Source organism: Athene noctua, chromosome 1 (assembly GCF_965140245.1).
Source record: "Athene noctua chromosome 1, bAthNoc1.hap1.1, whole genome shotgun sequence".
NCBI classification, from domain to species: Eukaryota; Metazoa; Chordata; class Aves; order Strigiformes; family Strigidae; genus Athene; species Athene noctua.
In genome coordinates, this window is record NC_134037.1 from 105409757 (window position 1) to 105429981 (window position 20225).

Here is a 20225-nt window from a genome sequence, read left to right on the forward strand (position 1 = left end):
ATGTACTGCAACAAAGCAGATTGGTTCAATGTCCTAAATTCTGCTACCTGGCATTTTTTGGTATGTTATAAGCATCTCTGTCTCTTCAAAAGTGAAACTTTACCTTTTACATGTCTATCAACTCTGTATTCACTTACAGCAGCAGCACCTGTCTGTGAATGCAATTCCTCTTCCATGTAGCAGTGTTCTGTAAACCCAGAAACCAAACTTTAAACCATTCAAAAATAATCCTGTATAACTAGAACTGCTACAAAAAGCAGAGCACTGCAATACTTTTGATATGATCACCTTTTATATCTCAAAAGCACACTGGGCTACTGCAATAGTACAGCAAATTACCTTTGCCAAGAAAATGTGCTCCTTTGGAGAGGACAATGGGGCATCCTTCCCAAACGTGATAGACGTTGTTTTGCTCTTCAGCATCCTGCCAGTTCAAATACTCCCAGTTTTCAAAGGGAGTGTGTGTTTTTTTCAAAAATATGTCACTGAGACACCCCACAAATCCCTTCTGGACTATCATCTTCATCCCTGCATAAATAGAAAATAATTTTCTTATGCCAATCACCTGCAACTAAACATAGGGATTATTTTATATGTTTTATACATACCCACCCTATAGTATATGTGCATGTGTGCATTGATAACCAGCCATCAATCATTTCATAAATTTGGTCTACAAGATAAATCCAGATTTCTGACGGGTCTAGTCACTAAGGACAGCAGCTACTGTTATGTAGCTGGAAAATATTAAACTTTTTGAGATTTTGCATACACATGTCTTCAACAGTATAAATCTACTCCATGAAGATTCCAAAGAAAGTTCTCAGGTTTATCCTCTTTAAACAAAACGTTAATTGTGAAGAATAGTGTGCATCTGCTGAATAGGAAGGAACTGTGTTGCAAAAGCTTAGCAGACGAATGTACTTCTAGAATTTCCACCAGGAAGATTTACTTTCCTTGTTAGGATTAAAAAAATAGCAGTTCATGGCTGCTATCTCTTTTTCTTTACTGGGGACAAAAATATAAAGCAGGTTTTATAGATGGCCTTCTCTTGAATAGTATTTATAGTTGATCTCATTTTGATTATTTCATTTGAGGTTTTTGAGGGAAGCATCCTGGATTACTTTATGAACCAAAGCTTTAGAACACCACATGCCTGTATTTCTGGGTTTAGTAAACTGAAATAAGGAAGGATAGAGGAAGTCGTATTCTAGTGTACCTCACCTCAAATCATCAGCTACATTTCACATTCTTAACAGTTGTGAGAACACAAACTTAAAATACAGTTTGGCCGTCAGTTTTATATAAAAAACAGCACAAGCCTGGATATGAATCCACTGAGAGTAGCTGATTGTATACTGGTTTTGTATGCAGTCACCTCTGTTATGTGCTGGTGGAATGCCATATAGACCAAGTTTATGTATGAAGATGTATGTTTATTGATTCTGCAGAAGCCAGCTACAATCCAGCTCCACATAAATACACCTGTAGAATACAGATATATTCATACACCATGGAGTTCAATGCAACAAGCCCTAAAGATCCAAACTTACACCAAAAGAGCCCAGTATGTTCTAACCCAGCATCCCAGTAGTGTGCATAACCCTGTGCTTAAGATAATAAAACCAATTGTAGAATTGGTGAGAATCCAGAATGTAAAGCATACCCAGAAGTTTCTCATACATACCAGCTTGCTTCACGTTTACAGTTCTGTGCAGAGAATTCATTAAAATGTACACAGATCTATACACTGCTTTCCTGATGATGAAATCAGCTATAAAGATATTTCAAGCTCTCCCAAAAGATAAAATTCAAGAAACTGTACAGATATTTTTAATAAAACACTTATGTAAACAATTATGCAAATTAAGCACGTCCTCATGTTCCTGTCACAATGTCAGTACAGCCTACAGTACTGCTAAGGCAGTGAAGTCAGTGCCACTGTATAGGATTTCTGATATTATATAAACCACAGTCATACTCACCTACATCCTTTCTTACAATAGTATAATCCTGTGGAAGTCCTCCAACAAATACTCCTGTGTTCTCACCAATAATGGTACTGCCACTAGTTGCTAAGGAAGAACCTGAAAAAAAACAGGTCATTATTCTTGTGTTCAAAGCTTTCCAACAGATTTTCAACTCAATAGCAGAATACTGACATTTGAGAAAAGAGGCTAATGTAACACAATATCCTAATACTTTCCCATACATATTCTGGAAATATTTACAATTCTGTTTTACAAAAGAATATTAACACAATCACAGAATCACGAGCACAAAAAGATAAATTCCTCACACATGGTATTAAATTACCAAAGATTCACAGTGGACAGATACCTTAGGTGCACAGACAAAACCATAGCAATTTTGTCAGAAAATTGAGTGAATTTTTTGCTGTACGGATGAAGACAAGCAGTAGAAATGTAAGCAAGTGCGCCATACCTGAGTAAGACCAAAATAGTAAAGCAAAATGGAACTGAATTGATTACCTGTGTACTGCCCATCCACTGTGATGTTTCCTAGTGCTTGAATTCTTGTAGCAATTATTTGGTGCCAACTGTTATCGTTGTACTCTTTTCCACCATCATTAGTTGGAGTGACTGCTACTGCAGATCCCTTTTTATTAACAGAAGAATCTGATTTAGAATATTATGAAGGTAAGATTTAGAATTATACCTTACTCTTTATAACACTGTGGTATGTAACATCTAAAAATAAAGATAAAAGTCTTCTGTTTAACTTCTTTCAGAATACTGAATGATGTTTAGGACTGATTTCCCCACTAAATTAACCTTCTCAAATAATAAATGAGGGATCAAGGATCCAGTTCAGTTTCAATTAAAAATAGAAAACCCTGTGTAGTTCCCCTAAAAAGACAAGGATGAGGCACAAATTATTGAGGTTCATGTCACCCCTATTTTTTTTAATCTATTTTTTTAATGAAGTCTCTATTTAATTCGTTTATGGATTGCCATGGTTGTGAAGCTTGAAGGCAAGGATTCAATGTGCCATCCACAGAAATCCAACAGGATTGTTGACTGCAGCACCTGACTAGAAGAAGGGACCCAAAAAAAGAGATGTATTTTTAGGACAGTATGAAGATTCATGTTCTGTTCCTGTAACCTAGTATCAAAAAGACTTGAATTTTTAGGTGAGAGAGTATAATATATTTATGAAGGAAAAGGTTATACCAAGAGATTCAGAAGAAAAAAAAAAAGGTAGTTACAGAGAATGTTTTTACCATACAAGGGTACAAAGGATGCTTTTTAAAATGTTTTTAAATTTAACTACAGTTTTTACCTGGTTTTATTAAAACAAAAAATATAATTATATAAGGGGGTGAATTTAGAGAATCCATGACAAAATGCAGAGAAATCTTTTCTGAATTGCTGAGTAACATGGAATATAACAGATGGGGTTGCCAAACCAAATTTCAAGACTGTTATCAACCAAAATTAATACCACACAAATTCATATAATGATGCAATAAAAATAAAATTACTGTCTTTCAATAATTTTCCTGAGATTTATATCCAAATAATCTTCTAACTTCCCAATAATTCCTGTAATATTGTCTCAGGACTTTATACTTTACTTGAACCATCCGGGAAGTTGAAATTATTCTGCTGAATTCACAAAATAGAATTGTCCTATGTTGCATGCAGAATTACATACTATTAAAGAAACACCACCTCTGCAGTTACTTTATGGCTTAAGACAGCCTTCAAAAAAACAATTTCCAAAAAATATGTAAAAGTAAAAGGTTCCTTATAATTTGGGGTCTAGTTTGTTACTTTGCAGTAGCAAACCAAACAGTTCAGAAATTTTTTTTTCCAGATCTTCTAGTACTCTTTCTGGCTCAAGGACCTTAGAGTTATGGATATGATGAAAACCTGTTGATAAAAAACACCTATTGTGATTAATACTAAAAGCCTCCTGTTAAAATTTAGTATTCTGCCTTTAGTGATGTACATCTATATAGAAATTGCTTGTCAGCATACAGATTTATGAACACTCTACATTTTACAGTACATTTTGAATTGGGGACTGTCACTGTATATCCTATGTATGAAAATATACATGATGTGTACATATGTACATGATTACAGAAAAAATAATTCCCTGTAAATATTTACAGCATGTTTCCTACTCCATTTAGCCAACATCTTGGTACTGAGATACTTTGTACCGCAGTCTTCTGTCCCATGATAAGAATACAAAGCTATATATCCTTACATACTAATGTGCACTTTTTCATATACTATTTTTTATTGTCTTCTCTCCTATTTCAACATTTTAATATTTTACAAACACACATTTCATTATCGTAGTTTAATAATTAAAACCAGAACTGGTGTCATGCCCAATTAATGTGCCCTGGTAGCATGCCCATTAGTTTTTCCATTAGTGAATTCAACAATACTAATGGGATTACTAGCATGGGATGCTAATTGGGCGTGACATAAGAAACTGGCTTACTTCTTAGCATACCCTTGCTAATGATGAAATTAATGAGCATTTTATTAAATGCTGTCTCATCAAAGTGTACTTAGTTAGCGTTAAAATTGTTACAAACGATGCTGCATTCTAAAGATCAGGTGCCTGAATAAGTGGTTCTTCATATTATGTTTGGCAACAGTCTAGAGCATTAACAGTTTTATACATCAGAAACCACATTTATTTGTAACCAATTCAATCTGGGACCACACAGCCATATGTGCTAACCTTTGCTTAATTCAGGGGGAAAAAAAGAAAAAAAAAAAAAAGAGATGGGTTCAGCATTCACTTCATTGGAGGCCTCTGTATGACATTTTATCCAGAACTATCCAAGTGATTCTGTGATCCCATTCAAATATCCTGTTGTGAAATGGCTTGTTATGCATTTTGGAAATCACACATAGCGAACCAAATCTGGATTAGTTTGCTGAGCCATATAATAAGTCTTAATTTTTAATAGCTCTCAGTAATAAGTAAGCAAATGTGAATCTCTGTGGGTCTTCATGCTGACATTTGCTTTCATGAAAATGCACAGAAACATCACAAATATGGATCCTCACAGATACAGTTTAGATGACAAAGTCTGAATATAACTACGCTTCTCCCAGTCAAGTTCTTTGAATGCCCGCCACTGAAAAGGTGAACAAGTACTGAAGTTTTGCAAGTGCCAAGCAGCAAGGTATAGTTGAGATTCATAGCTAGGTGTTCTCCATCTTCTTTTTTCTGGGGAGTAACAGCTCACCCTCAGACTGTGCCTACTACTTCAGCCTCTGCACAAACCACAGGCAACAAGAAAAGTATCTGGTATTCCTCCTTTTTGATGTAAAGTTTAGTAAATGAATCATCTTCTAAAATGGAAGAGCTGGATTCAATTCCCTCCGTACTGTGAGAAGAATCCCAATACTCTGTCCTAATCACTAAGGCAAAAGGTGCTCCAGTTTGGCCTAAAATTTCCACCAATAGTGATTTCACTTTGTATAAAATATTCAGTGCTTCCCTGGGAAAAAGATAGAACAAATGACCTATAGCCACTGACAGATAACGGTGAATTTAGCTGGAGTCGATTCTGTAGTTCAGGGGTGGATTTAAAGATGTTACGGTGAGAAGAAACTCCACAGACAGCTGAAGGTTTGCAGGCACACAGAGTCTGGAGGAAGGTCTATGGGACAATTTGATTATGCAGACAAGACTGAGGAAGATATCTGCTAGCAAAAAACTCATGCTTCACGGACCATGAGTAGAAATCTGCAAAGAATGACAGTGAAACAATAAGGAAGGCAAAACGAGCTGCTAGATAACACAAAAGGGAGACAAAAGAGATCGTCAGACAACAGCTATATGAATGGTGGTGTACATAAAGTTGAGAGACATATGAATGGACAGGAAAAAAAGGATTTGAAATTAACACTTCGGGAAGGAAGAAGTTAGAATGCTGAAGACTCCCCACTAAGAAGACTTGGCAGGACTATTCCCAGAGCAGATACACCAAAGAGAAAACATGCTGCTGATCATAAACAAAGATACATACCAGAAATCCTGAAAGGGACTAAGGGTAAAAATAATTAACCTGTGAGAGGACACAGCTGAAAGGGAGCACAGAATATTACACCACACTGCTACAGATAGAAAGAAGCAGACAACCGTGATCAGAAAGAATTTTTGCAATTTTCAGTAGAAGAGTACAAAGGCAGGGCCATAAATGCTTATCATACATGCCACAACCATAATTAGAGAAAACAATGCTTGTAACCTGGTTAAGAAACCACATGATGTCCATAAGAAGTAATCAAAGCATTTGCATGTTAATGCAAACTGTGATGTACAAATAAGGAGTAAGAAATGCAGAACATGATATCTGATGATATAGGATAGAAATAGCAAATAATGGCAAAAAGAAAAAAGAAACAAACTATGTGGAAAACATAGAAACAAAGGTAAAGGTAGTAAGGTAGCACAGCATATTAAAGATACAGAAGACAAAAATTTTGATAACTGAATTTTCGCAGGTAAATTTTTTGAAAAAGACACTACAAGAAGTATATTGATGTAGGCCACAGTACCCTACTTCTGAATCTGAGAATGCGAAGGAATCTCTTCCACATTATTAATGAGAAAGTAGAAAGCATTAGCTTTCAAGATAGTAAATTGAAATGTTAAGACCTACACTATTCCTGAATGCCTTGAATGACAGATTATTTTTTTTCTATAAACAATCACTGAAGCAGCAATAGGCTATTTTGGACTTTATAAGAAGAGGGAATATGGAAGTGATGAACCTAGAAATCAGCATGAGATACTTGTCTGATTCAAATGAAACAGAAAGATAAATAAAGATATATTCATAAACAAGTAATGTGTTAAAATTCAAGATAGTAACTATTGAAAATATTAGCTGAACTATAAGCTGAATATGGATGAGACCTGTGTTTTTACAGTTAAAAGACAGTGGGAAAAAAAAGGAAAAAAAGAGAGAAGGAGGAAGGAAAAAAAAAGCCCCAAATGAGCTCCTCCCCTATCTGCCCCCATTTCTCCCTGTCCCCCAAATACTGGAATCCAAACAAATACAACAACTTCTAGGGAATTAGTCCAACCTAGCTGACATAAAGCTACTTCAGAAGGAGCAAATCTGCAAGGAGGACTAATACGTTTTGAAGAACTAAAATGCTATTTGAAGGATATCCACTCCCATTAAAACAAACATCAACAAAAAAAAATCAAACTATAACACCTAGAAAGATCTTGCAAAAGAAAGAAAAATTCCTTTTCAATTAAGTGAGGGTATAAGTGAAAAATAAATAAACAGAACTAGTACCTATTAAAATGTGGATGAGGGCAACATTAACAATGTTAAGTGTAGTCCCAAAAATTGAAGTACACACTGATTCAGTTTGCAACACGGAAAAGATAAAGCCTGTGTGCAAATGCAGTGGAAATAATAGAAATTTATATCTTGGGTCAGAAGCAGATTTACTGCTTTCTAGCAAGGGGATCACATACACACTAGCCTCTATGCAGCACCATGCCTTCCCTACAGATCCTCCAAAGCCGAAGAGCATCTTCACTGCTGCAGAATACCTCTGTGTGGTCATGGAGCACCAGTGCCTGGACCATGGCAGAGCTCAGGAAGCAAAGGTTAACAGTGGATCATCAAATCTCTAAATCCCCACCATTTTATACCATTAAGCATTTCAGTTCAACCCTGCCGGAACAGTAGACACAACACCAATCATGTAATTAGACACTGAGGCGTGACAAAAGATATGGCTGATATAGTGACCAGACCTTCCAGCAACTGAGGCAGCGGTAACCTTACAAAAAGGATGCAAATGTATGGTTATGTATGAGACCACATTCTGCCAATATCCTTAGTAAATTCAATAATTACTTACAGTTTCTTACATATTTATGAAATATAAGTGAGTCTGTAATGCTTTTTATTCCATGAGGACATCCAGTTTTAGGGTGCAGAAAAAACAAGAACTACCCAAACAGAAATGCAATGAATGTGGCCTTATTTTTAATTTTGTGGAATTTATTTGATAATATTACCATCATTATTTATGTCTTTGCTATGGTCATTATTACTGGAAGTGAGAGACTACTTTCATTGTCATTAATGGCAGCACTCGGATTTCAGTTGGAAAAGACAAAGTCTCAAGATGGGAAGCTTAAAAATAATTGACTAGAAATATAAATAACTTTTATTTACTAATTCAAAAACTAGTTCCGCCCACCTTTGAAATCTTGGTACTTTAAACTATAGTGGTGTTTGGTGGTACTGACAAAAAACCCAACTCATAAAAATTCATTAAAAAGTCATGAATTGTGGCACACATAAAAAATGAGGAAAGCTTTAGTGTTTCAATGTTTCTCTCCCCAAAATTTGCAGATACCTAAGGGTTCTGAAGAGTCAGTTAACTTGTATCAATAATTTTTTTTAAAAGAAAAGGTATTTAAAGAAGTACTTAAAGAAATAATATAAGCTAATTTTATAGGATCCTGTCTTTTGTTGTACCTGTGGATCAAAAAGAAAGTAAGGACGCCCACTCCTCAGTTGAAGAGCAATGTATTCCTCCTGATTCCCAGGTGATGCAGAGAAAAAAATCAAACCATCAGGTTCCTGGGTTCTAAATTTCACTTTAATACCTGATTAGAAAATAAAAAAAAGCATATGGTTAATGCCAAAAATGGTTCTTATGCATTCAAACAGTGTAATTACAAACAAAATATTGTTTTACAAACAGCAGTAAAACGGAAAACCAAAATCATGGAAGTTTACTTCACCTAAAAGACCTGCCAGTCACTGCAGGAGAAATTTTACTAATCCAGATTGAATAAGACTTTGAGAGAAATTTCTGTCATTTCAGAGCTCTTACTCATCTGTAAAAAAAGATGTGCAATTGTGACTTATGTTGTTCAGTAAACTCTTAAAAAATGTAATTCAAATATTAGCATACTCTTCTAATAGTTGATGTTTTACATGTGGTTTTTCACATGTAACTTAACATTTCTATTGGTAAAGTAGTAATGAGGTTCCTGCATGGAAGGATTTCTGTGAAGAATAGTTGGGGGGCTGATTCCAAAAGATATAGGTATACACACACACACATATTTATATGTATATTTGTATATATTCTTTTATAAGTGCATATATCAGTGCACAAAGAACACCTAAGAACTAGTTTTAACAAAAATTGGAAATATCCCAAGGAATAATTGATTAACTAAGCTTAATCAAGAACCTTCCAGATCATTATCAATAGTCCTCCATTTAGTTTCTGATAAAACATTGTCTCAGCTCATGAAATGTTATTCTAATGACAGATAAGAAAAAAAAAATAGGATTTTTTTACATTATTTTACCACAAATAAAATATCAAAACAACAAGCTAAACAAACAGCTTGTAAATATTGGAATATTGTTGTCCATGGTAAAAACTTACTCAGTAACTAAGGACACATGAACAAAACAATTCATAAATTATGTATCCAGTTTCAAGAAGCATAGTTATGAATAAACAAATTTTGGATAACCACAAACCTTTTGTGACTATAATGCCTTTCTTTTAAGCTATCTCCTGGAACATCACCTTACAGAAACAAATGAGAAAATTAAAAAACTATACACCAAATTCAGCCCAACTTTTCTACTGTGCAACTCCAGATATCACAGGCTGTCTATAGTGGAACCATGTCTTTACTGTACTAACTTCTTTCCAAAGGGAAATGAAAAGGCAGCAATAGCAACATCTACCTATACTATACACTTCATGACATTTCTGCATAAAATGTTTTTTACAGAACAGGATAATTTATTGGGTTTTACCAAACTCCATCAAATTATTCAGTCTTTTCACATGCATTTTCACTGACTTATGTCAGGCAGAAAACATTAAGTGACAAACGTTTTTCCTGGAGACAGCATCTATATTTAAAAAAAATTAAAATCTATAGTTCTGATGTATGTCCATACTAGATCATGTTTGTTAATTACCTATACCCATAAGAAATATCCTTTGACCTCATTTCCTAATCATATGTTTTCATGCAAATCACATGTTGCACTCACAGATATGAAACATAGTCTCTAGGCAATGAAAATCAGTCATGCTGTTAAAATACCTGCAAAAAGCAGTTGTACATAAGTAAACCCCAGCAAATAAAAAAATCAACAGTGTCCATTCTTAAGGAAAAGCATAGCTTTGTCTGGCTCAGAAATAACCACTATTGCTGTACTTTGAGGTTCCAGGTATTTCCAGCTGCAGTATCTGCTGGAAAGGTTGAGACTGATGGCCTCTAATCACAGCACTGGAGAGCACAGTTAATTTAACAAGCTGCCAGCATTTTTATCGAGCTGCCAAAAGACATTTCGGAAGACCAGAGGATTCCTCCTCACACCTAATTCAGAAGGACAAATAAAACAAAATAATTGAGTTTCTCCAAAAACACAGGTATTTTATAATGTTGTGTTAGAAAATATAAATTAAATGATTCATAACATTAATATTGCAGTAATTTAAAAAGTTTTCAAATGTTATGCAGGAGCTTTCTTTCTTCTTTGGATATTGAAGAGCCTTACAAATTTTAATTCCTGCCTGTAGAGATGCCATAGCTTCATAAAAAGTATTGATAAGTCAGGAACCATCATTTTCAGTCATAGCACACACAGCAAATTCTTCTAAATTAATTTGTCACCTATTGCATAATTCAGAAAAGAACTTGGTCCCTTTAAGTCCAGGTATCTTTGGAGTTTCCCATGAGATAAGGAAGTTCATATAAGATAGTTCTAAATAAGTACTTTCATAACTCAGTATTTTCTTGTATTCCTAGAAGTGAGTGCAATGGAGAAACCAAATATCAAGCAAACTTCTGCCCCATAGATTATATTTTTCATTGGAAGATAAAAACTTGTGAAATTAGGTTTTTTTACAGAAACATACTAATAGAAGAAAAAATGGGAAAAGATTTCTCAAGTCCAGGTTGGACCTCATGGTCAGAACAAAACATAACCAGAAATCCCATTCAGACTTGTAACAGCTGCATTTGTACATACAACAGTAGAGCATTTTTCTGCCTTATTGACACTGAGCACTGGAAACGGAACTTAGTTAACCTGAACACAGAAAACTTTACTTTGAAAATCTGAAGACTTTCAAAGAACTCGAAAACCACATTGGATGACCAGAAAAACTTTCCTTTGTTTTAGGGGGGTGACGCAACACACAATTTTGCAAGAAAGTTTCTCAAAGACTTGTTTGCTATTTCAGTATGCATGTCTAAAACCTTAATTTCAATCTTAAATATATCAGATAAATAGAAACATAAATAAAACAGTGACATTACAATCACTCCTGTAATTTGTCATATACAGAAACCATCTCAGACACATTACTGAGGCTACCAAATCTTGGATGGAAAACATGACCATCTGTGGGGCATAGTAGGAATGTACTTTTAATCAACTGAATGTTGAATTGCAACTCAAGAATTCACCTAATAGGCCTGTTTATGTGAAAAAAACGATCGGTCCTCAAGGAGTTGTTATCATTTCTGGGGTAAAAAACAACAGGAAATTCTACTATAAATTAAACATTAATGTATGTCATTCAAATAAAATATTTAATTCCATTTCAAATTATAGCTGCAATTGGAGAAGCTGTCAGAATTCCTTTAATTATAAATAAATTTCTTCAATTTCTGTAATTGAATTTCTTTAATTATAATGGCATTGTAAAAAACATAATGCAAGTATTGTATACAGTCAACATAAAAGACAAAAAGTAACAAAAGGGCAAGTAAAACAAATTACTGTTATTATGTTTTAAGTATCCCGAAGTGTGTTAGGGCAGACTAACCTTCTGTCAGGATCAATTCTGCAATAGTGGATTGTGATTAGATTTTTATCCTAGTTTCAAAGATGGCACATTGAGGTTAGTAGAGGAATGAGGATGTGAGTGACCAATGCAGGCATTTTAGAGGCGTTCAACTGAGAAGCAATATCAGCATGCTACCCTGAGAGTACACAGTTTTGAGAGTTCCTTTTAGTAACAGGCTGATATTAAAAGTAAAAAGATATACTATTACTATAATGTCAGATGAGTCAGAACCCAGTCTTTTAGCTAATGCAGAAAATGCATACGGAGCGATTTTTACACCACCTCTTTACCTCCCTCATGTAAAGTCAGAATCTCAATAGCAAATCAGAACTTCAGCAACATTTCAGTTTCAGAATCAGATTCACACCTGAACTCAGATTCTTCTGGCACAATTCAATATGGCTTGGAAGATCTGCACAAAAGAATTTAACAGGTGAGAACGTGCTCTTGAGAGGCTGGCTGTGGTTCTTGCTTAAAGCAAGTTTACAGAGCACATGGGATTATTTTGAGTTTAGAAGAGGCAGTTGGTAGTCGGGGGAAAATATTAATAAATTATAGCAGCTCTCAGATTAGCATAACATATACTAATAATTTATAATTATTACAGCAATAAAATTCACTTCTGACTAGTGCTAACGATTTTTTCTTGCAAAATAAAAAATTTAAAATAGGTTTTGTTTGACCAAGAAGCTATTCACCCAGACTAAAGAGGTTCTGCTTCCTGTGAAACATCTTTCCAATTCAACTGGATAGAATTTCATTTCAAAAATAAAAAATAAAAAAATCAGCATTTCAAAATACAAAAGCATTCACGAGAGTCAAAAAAAGTGGTTTGACTTTTTGAAATTTTGGAGAAGAGGAGTTGAGGGGAGAATGTAGGCAGAGGGGCAAGGTAATTGAAGACATCATTTACAATAACAGTTGAAAGATTTCAGCAAAGTGGCCTACTTAGTATTAATCATAGAATGGTTTGGGTTGGAAGGGACTTTAAAGATCATCTAGTTCCAACCCCCCTATCATGGGCAGGGACACCTCCCACTAGACCAGGTTAATCTCTTTGTCCCATGCGCTCAGCTAAAACACCTGTAAAGTACCTTTACAACTGAATGTTCAGAGTTCAGCTCAAAATAACCAACAAATATAAGTTATTAGACTCATTAAATACATAGAAGTTGCTACAAATCTCAGAATTCCCATGCACCTTCACCAAAACCTATATATAACCACATGAACAAATCTGTCCAAAAGAGTCAAGACAGCCACATAAATGTATTTCCAACCTGAATGTGATCAATCAGAATAGTTTAATGTTCATAAACACATGAAATCCCAACCCATATGTCCAAGATAAGAATAATAATTAAATACCCTAGCATATTATGTGGACTTAAGAAATTATAGAAGGAAAACAGTGTACACTATGATGGGAAAAATTAGAAAAAAAAAAAAACAAACTGGCCCAATATCTGGAAAATCACAAAGCCTTATTAGAAATGAATTTTGCATAATCTGTGAAGCACATCCATTCTCAGTGCAATTTCTCCCCAAACTACAATTCTACAAACACAATCTGCACTTCCATTCTACTTATATCGTTATATAAAATGGTGTAAATAATTATATAATTGTACATTCCAATCAAATGAACAGAAAGTTGTTGGCAAGGAAAGTGATCTCTTTATGCTTACTAAAGCCCTGTGCATAACACCAAGTAAAATGAATAGAAATTGTATATAAAATTTTGACTACATCATTAGACTCTCAGCAGTCTCTTCAGGATGACAAATGTTAAGCATTTACTTAAGACTGTGCACAAATGCTTTTTCCTAACCAAAGTACATTTTCCCACAGAAATTATAAAACAAAATTTGTTTTTAACTGGGGAGAGCATAGATGGGGAGCAGAACTCTCAGTTACTATACATTTCCACTGAATTACAATTTCATCATTATTCTCTCTGTGAGAGTGATTCTGCATGCTACATGTCATTACAATAGCTAAAACACATTTAAAAATGTATTTTTTATAAGAAAATTCACGTTTCACAACAATGGATCAGTATTTAAAGTAGTTTTACATAAAAAACAATGGAGAGAAAAAGAGGGAACTCGAAGGACAGTTTTCTGCACATACTCATGAAGATCCTCTGCTGAATACAAGAAGTTCTTCACACTTTGTGACGGCCTATGCCTTTCTGCATTTTGTTGAGAAGAATCTGGGAAGTATTATTCCCAAATCTGCCCAATGTCATTTGTTGTCTTTGGTATAGGAACAGGCTCCATCTTTTACTGTTACCTTAATGAGTGTGAAAATACTTTTGAAGTTCATCATCACAAACATTACACTGAGTTATTAATTCCATTGAGGATTTAAATGCTGCTCATTTTTAAGTTGTTTTAGCTTTTTTAGTAGAAATTTAAAATATATACTTAGGCATCATACATATATGCCCATATACATATGTACACACGCATATATTTGTACACACAAACACACAAAAAAATTTTGCCAAATCTTTTCCAAACTGTAACTGGAGTGTCCAATTGCAGGTAAGAAGTCCCTTTTCTTTTGTGATGATAGCTAAACCGCTAAAAATCCATTGTTTTTAAAACTAGCCTATACAAAAGCCCCATATATTGAAAAAGCCTATCTTTTTTTAAGATTAAACAATTCAAAGACTTTTTTTATATACTCCTAATACCTCAAACTGCCAAACAATTAAGTCAAACCGAAAGGTTGAACAAGAGTAAACACAGAATAGGATGAGTGAATGGAAGGGGAAATATGTAAACACCTCTTGTGGAAACCAACTATCAGGCAAAACCGCAAATCCTCTTGAGAACTGAGTATTTCTTTTACACTAAAATGACTAATTTGATACCTGTTTTTTCTTATTTTGCTTGCTACCCCATTATACCCACTACTGGTAAAACAAACAGGGCATTTTAGCTTTAATCTTCTTACTACATAACCCAAATAACTTCAGTCATGTTTGCATTAATGCTGCATTAATCATGTTGTTGCGTATTAATGAGTTTTCAGGCTATGCTAATTACTGTCATAGATTCTGCAGCAGCCCATTAAATATACAAATTACAGAATTAAAGAGCCAGAGCTCTTCATGATTAATCTTTAAATGGAGAAAAACTAATGATGTCTGTACAAAGTTTCTCTCCACTTTTGGCTGACTGAGCCCAATGAACAATCAATTAGAGTATTTGAAGAATAAGAATATTGCACATACTAAAAGATTTGTTATGCTGTTATTCTATGCAGAAGACACACATTTATAAGTTTCTATCAAATGAACTTCTGTAACATATTCCAGTCTTTCAGGTCTCCCAAAGTGTTGCACAAGGGTGAGACCTATAGGATATTCCAATTCATTATTGCATAGTCATAGGAAGCTGCTGGTTCCATATGAATATAGTAAATCAATCTTCCCCTTTTAGCAAGGACACAAGTCCTGCTACTCCCTAGTAAGAAAGATTTACAGCAAACCTTGGTGAAAAGAAAGCTAAGATAAGTTTAAAGTCGTTTGATAAGATTTGATGTATTAGTAGCACTTTATCCCCTCACTTACAGAGTGATGTTTTTTCAGGAATAGTGTAATACCTAGTGGTTAAATCAAGAGATCGAAAATTAGGAGACCTTGAGTCTGCTCGGCCAATGACTGGGGTATGTCACCCAAGAGCCATCATTTAAAACCCCTGCCATATTCCTTCCTGAAGAATGGTGACCAATATCACTTGTGTAAGGTTCTGTAATGTCTGAAAAATCCATTACTGTTTTGTTCTCCATAGCCTTAAAAAATATATATAATTTCAGCAAAATGCCCACATGTATTCAGAAAAATTACCTAGACACTAGGTATTTACTGACATTTAAGAAACACTAATATATCCAAAAAAGGGTATTAGTTTAGCCTTCTCCAAATACTGCATATTATGCAGAACATCACAAGACTTCCCTAAAGAGCAGATTCTCAGTCTGTATTTATTACTCTGCACATCAATAGTTGCAGTTTAGAATTAAGTGGGCAATTTCCAGACCGTTCAATCAGTTCTTTATACCATGGAAAAAATAAATAAACCATGCTTTATACATTAAAGATTTTATATTTATACAAAGTAGTTCTTTAAAAAAAACTTGCTCAGAGTAAGATTGATCATGGCATGAGAATACTCCCATATGAAGATAAAGTGAAAAAGTCTGGACTGCTGCACTTACTGCACAAGGAAGAGGACATAATACAAGAATATAAGTTTGTCTAGGAAAGGCAGATAGGGAGCAGAGAAGCTTCCTAAGGTACGCTCAACACACAAACAAGACAGCATTCAAGGGAAGTAAAAGGGAAGAAGCTCAAAGATATACCTTTTCACACATACTTTACAACTTCTTAGTAAGAAGAGAAGTAATTAGGACAATCTACAAAATATTGACACAAGAACTATATGAGACCTTAGCCAGACCCAAAAGGAACTGGACAGTTACTACTTAGATTTATCTAAACAAATAAATTAAGGCCTCAGAAAAACATGGAGAGATCAGGGTGAAATCTGATACGGAGATGCAGATGATACCATAATCTGTTAGCACTCCCTTGTCATTAGAGTCCATTCAAACATTCCCAGTTGTTTACACAGATGTTTAAAGCCATACAACCATTAAAGAAACTAGTGTCCTGACTCAAATTCATTTATTAAGCAAGTCTAGGGACAGAATTCATAACTCTTCCACTTGTGTACATTGGGACAGTATACAATAAGCACACATCCAACCAGCATTATTTTTTCAGAGCGTAGCTACCAGAGTAGCTATTTAAATGAGTAGTTTATTAAAAATAATAAGAGTAATCTTGAAACTCCAGAAGTTGAGTTTTGCTTAGGGTAAGGATCAGCTGCAAGTTTGTTTCTGTGTTTCTCTTATTACTGAAGTGAAATAGAAACAAAGAGGAAACCATCAGTCCAATAATCAGCTGATGTTTTCTTTTATGTTATTGTCCAACTTGAACAAAATTTGAAAAAAATTTTATTCATATATGGTCTCTCTCAGATAATACCTGTAATCTTTATTTTTATTTATTTCTCTTTACATAGGCTAGAAAGAAGTTCAATGGACTCTGCTTTTGTTAGAAAAGGAAGAAAATAGTTTCTAAGACTAAGAATACTTTATGAGCAATTTCATTAATTCAAACTATGATATTTAAAGTATGGAAATAGAGGCAAGCATTCATCTTCATTTCAGGATAAATTCTTTAGAGAAAGAACTGTATTCTGTTACCCATATGTGAATTAGTGCATAAAAAAGGTCATCCTATGCAACAAGGGTAAGGTGGAAGAGGCTTCTAGGTGTTAATGCAATGCAAATCATAATTACTAGAAATATGATGACAAGAAGAATCACTTCAAAGATTTACAACGGTGCAATCTATAAAAGGTCAACATCACAGTGAAATCAGAAACGAGCTGGAGGTCAGCAGTTGTAAATAGTACTTCAATTATAAGCCTTTAGTTAGTATCTCCAGCATAGTACAAATGTAACACTGCACAGAGTAATTTAATTGATCAAGGGAAAAGAGTAAAACTAGAAATGAGTAAAATGCAAATACATCAAATTTAAAGTCAGCGTAATGATCTGAAACACAGCAAATTCAGACAACAGTGCACTAGACAAGGCAGAATCCCATCACACAACATCACAGAACCTGAAAGCACAATAAGGTGGAAATCCTGCAGCAAGATTATTGATTAGACAGTGTACATACAGAACAGAAGAATCACTAAAATAAGCTAATGAGTGTCTTGAGGAATACTACAGGACACAAATGGAAATGTTACAAGGAGGGAAAAAAAAAAAACCTTTTAGACAGAAATACAACACCACAGAGCAAACACTCAGCAAAAACCATAGTTTCAAGTTACAAACTCAGCAACAAATGCTACTCATGGTAGAGCTGCAAAAAAAGCTAACAGCATATCCAAGTTAATGCAGAGTTTTAAGGTAGACCAAAAAACTGCAATGAAACTGCCAAATTAAGAATTAACTAAAAGGTATATAAAATATTTTCATCTAGTAGTATTTGTGGCAGTATTTCACCTGACTATTATTGACATAATGACCTTTTCCAGAGCAAGCCTAAAACTGATTTTATTTGCAGGAACTAAGTTTACAGAAGGATTTCAATGGAATGATCAGGTGCAGGATTTATATACAGATAGAAAACTCACTTTTATTTACAAGGGAATGTTCTAAAGATACCATGACATACCTGTGGATAGTGAACCGTTATTTCCTCAGCCGCCATCAGTGTGGGTAATTGTAAAGGCTCACTCATTGCCTTTCAAAATATTTGCCACCTCATGGAACTACAACTTGAAAGTGCAGCAGATCGTGCTTTGACAGGGTTAATATTCCATTACATTTTGTTGTGTTATCCATATGCCTCTACCTAGGAACTGCACATTCTGTAAATTAAGTACTTCACTGGGTTTGGCATGAAATTGACTGAAAACATATCCAAACACTTTGCAGCATTTACACAGAATATTTTACCCAGAATATGATCCACAGCTACCAAAACACTGTCTTCAACACCTCAAGTTCAGCTTCAGTGAAAGCATTGCCCTTACAGATCAGGACAGAATGGAAACAGAAGAGTGCTGTCCAACCTCTCTTGCACTAGACCCGTAGGGTTAGCTGTAATCCTGAAAGATCGCCTTGACCCTGCTGTCTTGAAATGACCATATGAGTAAGGGCATGAAAATCATCAGGATAAAGCTAATATGTTGGCTCTCTTACTGCAAACTACAATGTGCAGAAAACAGAGGCAAGCGCTGCATGGGAAGCTAAGAAATCTAGTGATTTTCTCTTAGAAATTACTTTAGCATATGTATGACTCCTGCTTACTCTCACTGATGTTTCCAGATGAACAAAAGGAAGGATTTATCATGCACACAGCAGTCACAGTCCCTGGACTGATTTAGAAAACAGAACTGGGAAGAGAGGGAAGAAACACCTGTAGTATTTGTTCAGCATCAGGTGCTGTTATCATTTCCTTTTCCTTTCACAGTACGTCACCATTAGTATATGGCCCAATAAACTGGAGATTTCTTGTTATTTGTCATACATAAAGGTCATATACACCAAATTCACCAACCTTTTCTGCTCTGCCCATCTTCTGTAAAGAATGTGCCACAGAAAACATGACCCAGTGCAGTAAACCAGCCGTGGAGGTTTCATTACCAATTTGTAGTCTGGCTTATTCCCAAGAATCAAACCCCTGCACTCATTTGTAAGAGTTAAGCACATACAGAAGCATAAAACAAAACTAGCATTGTAATGAAATATCATTTATCTATCAGCTGAATAATCATACACTATAAAATAGTTTCAGAGTGATAAATACAACCCAAACCCTTTGTCTCCTGTGGTTTTTAGGAAAGCAGTACAGTGGTATGCAGTGGACATGGAAAAACTCCTGTACTACATCCAGTAATAAAGCTGATTGACAAATATACCTCACTGGGGATAGATAAAACCAGATATTATGCTAAGTCCTGTGTGCAGTCACCTACCTGGGCAACCAAGATGGTACATATTAATGCTGGCAGTAGAGGAAGACAGAGATAACATCTTACTCCTACCGAGTTGGGCTGGCTGCTCCTCAGCTGAGGACTTGAGATGAGATTTTTCACTGTGTGTCAGGATGCAAATGAAAAAGTAATAAGCCAACTGATACACAAAGCATCACCAGCAGTGAGATCTGTTGGCATTTCATTGCATTTCCATGTATGTAAGGAGTTCATGATTTTCTCATGTCTAATCAATACTTGGAGGAAACCCAGTATACCTCTAAATTCTGAACTACATCTGTTAGGAAAATCAGTACAAAAGCTGATCCAGAAATAAGCATGTATAAAGACATTTCAGTGGTATGAATAGCCATGTAACTCAAGCTGTAAGGGCTTAAATAAAGGGCACAATTTCCACAAGATTCAACTTGAAGCAAATAAGAAAGTGAGGAATAGAGAAAACTATAATGATAGGAAATTGATATAGCACATAACATTTAGTAAATACTGTCATCATTCTGTTTGCCCAATGTAAGTTAAATCACAACACTAAACAAGGAATAAATTAGACTGCCATGGCACCAGGATTAAAAAAATAACTTCCATAAAATTTCCTTCATTGCCTTCTATGTATATGTACTCAATCCTGTCTTACTGTAAATTCTTTAGAGCAGATGGTGTCAACTTTTTGTTTGACTAATACAAATGAGACATGTAAAGATTTAAAATTCAACCAATTTTATTAATATAAATAAAAAGAGATAAGGACAATACT

General features: G+C 34.8%; 1 protein-coding gene across 7 annotated transcripts in view; it reads right to left on the reverse strand.

Moving 5' to 3' along the window:
• Positions 1–20225, reverse strand: part of USH2A (usherin) — a 392395-nt gene that overhangs the window by 245242 nt on the left and 126928 nt on the right. For 6 of the 7 annotated variants that reach the window (XM_074897210.1, XM_074897212.1, XM_074897215.1 and 3 more), the window contains 4 exons: positions 8516–8646; positions 2493–2619; positions 1986–2087; positions 340–528 (listed from right to left, as the gene is read on the reverse strand). In XM_074897210.1, the coding sequence (XP_074753311.1) occupies positions 340–528; positions 1986–2087; positions 2493–2619; positions 8516–8646 (549 nt within the window). The remainder of the gene's footprint in view (positions 1–339; positions 529–1985; positions 2088–2492; positions 2620–8515; positions 8647–20225) is intronic. The other variant, XM_074897211.1, reaches the window with a different exon arrangement.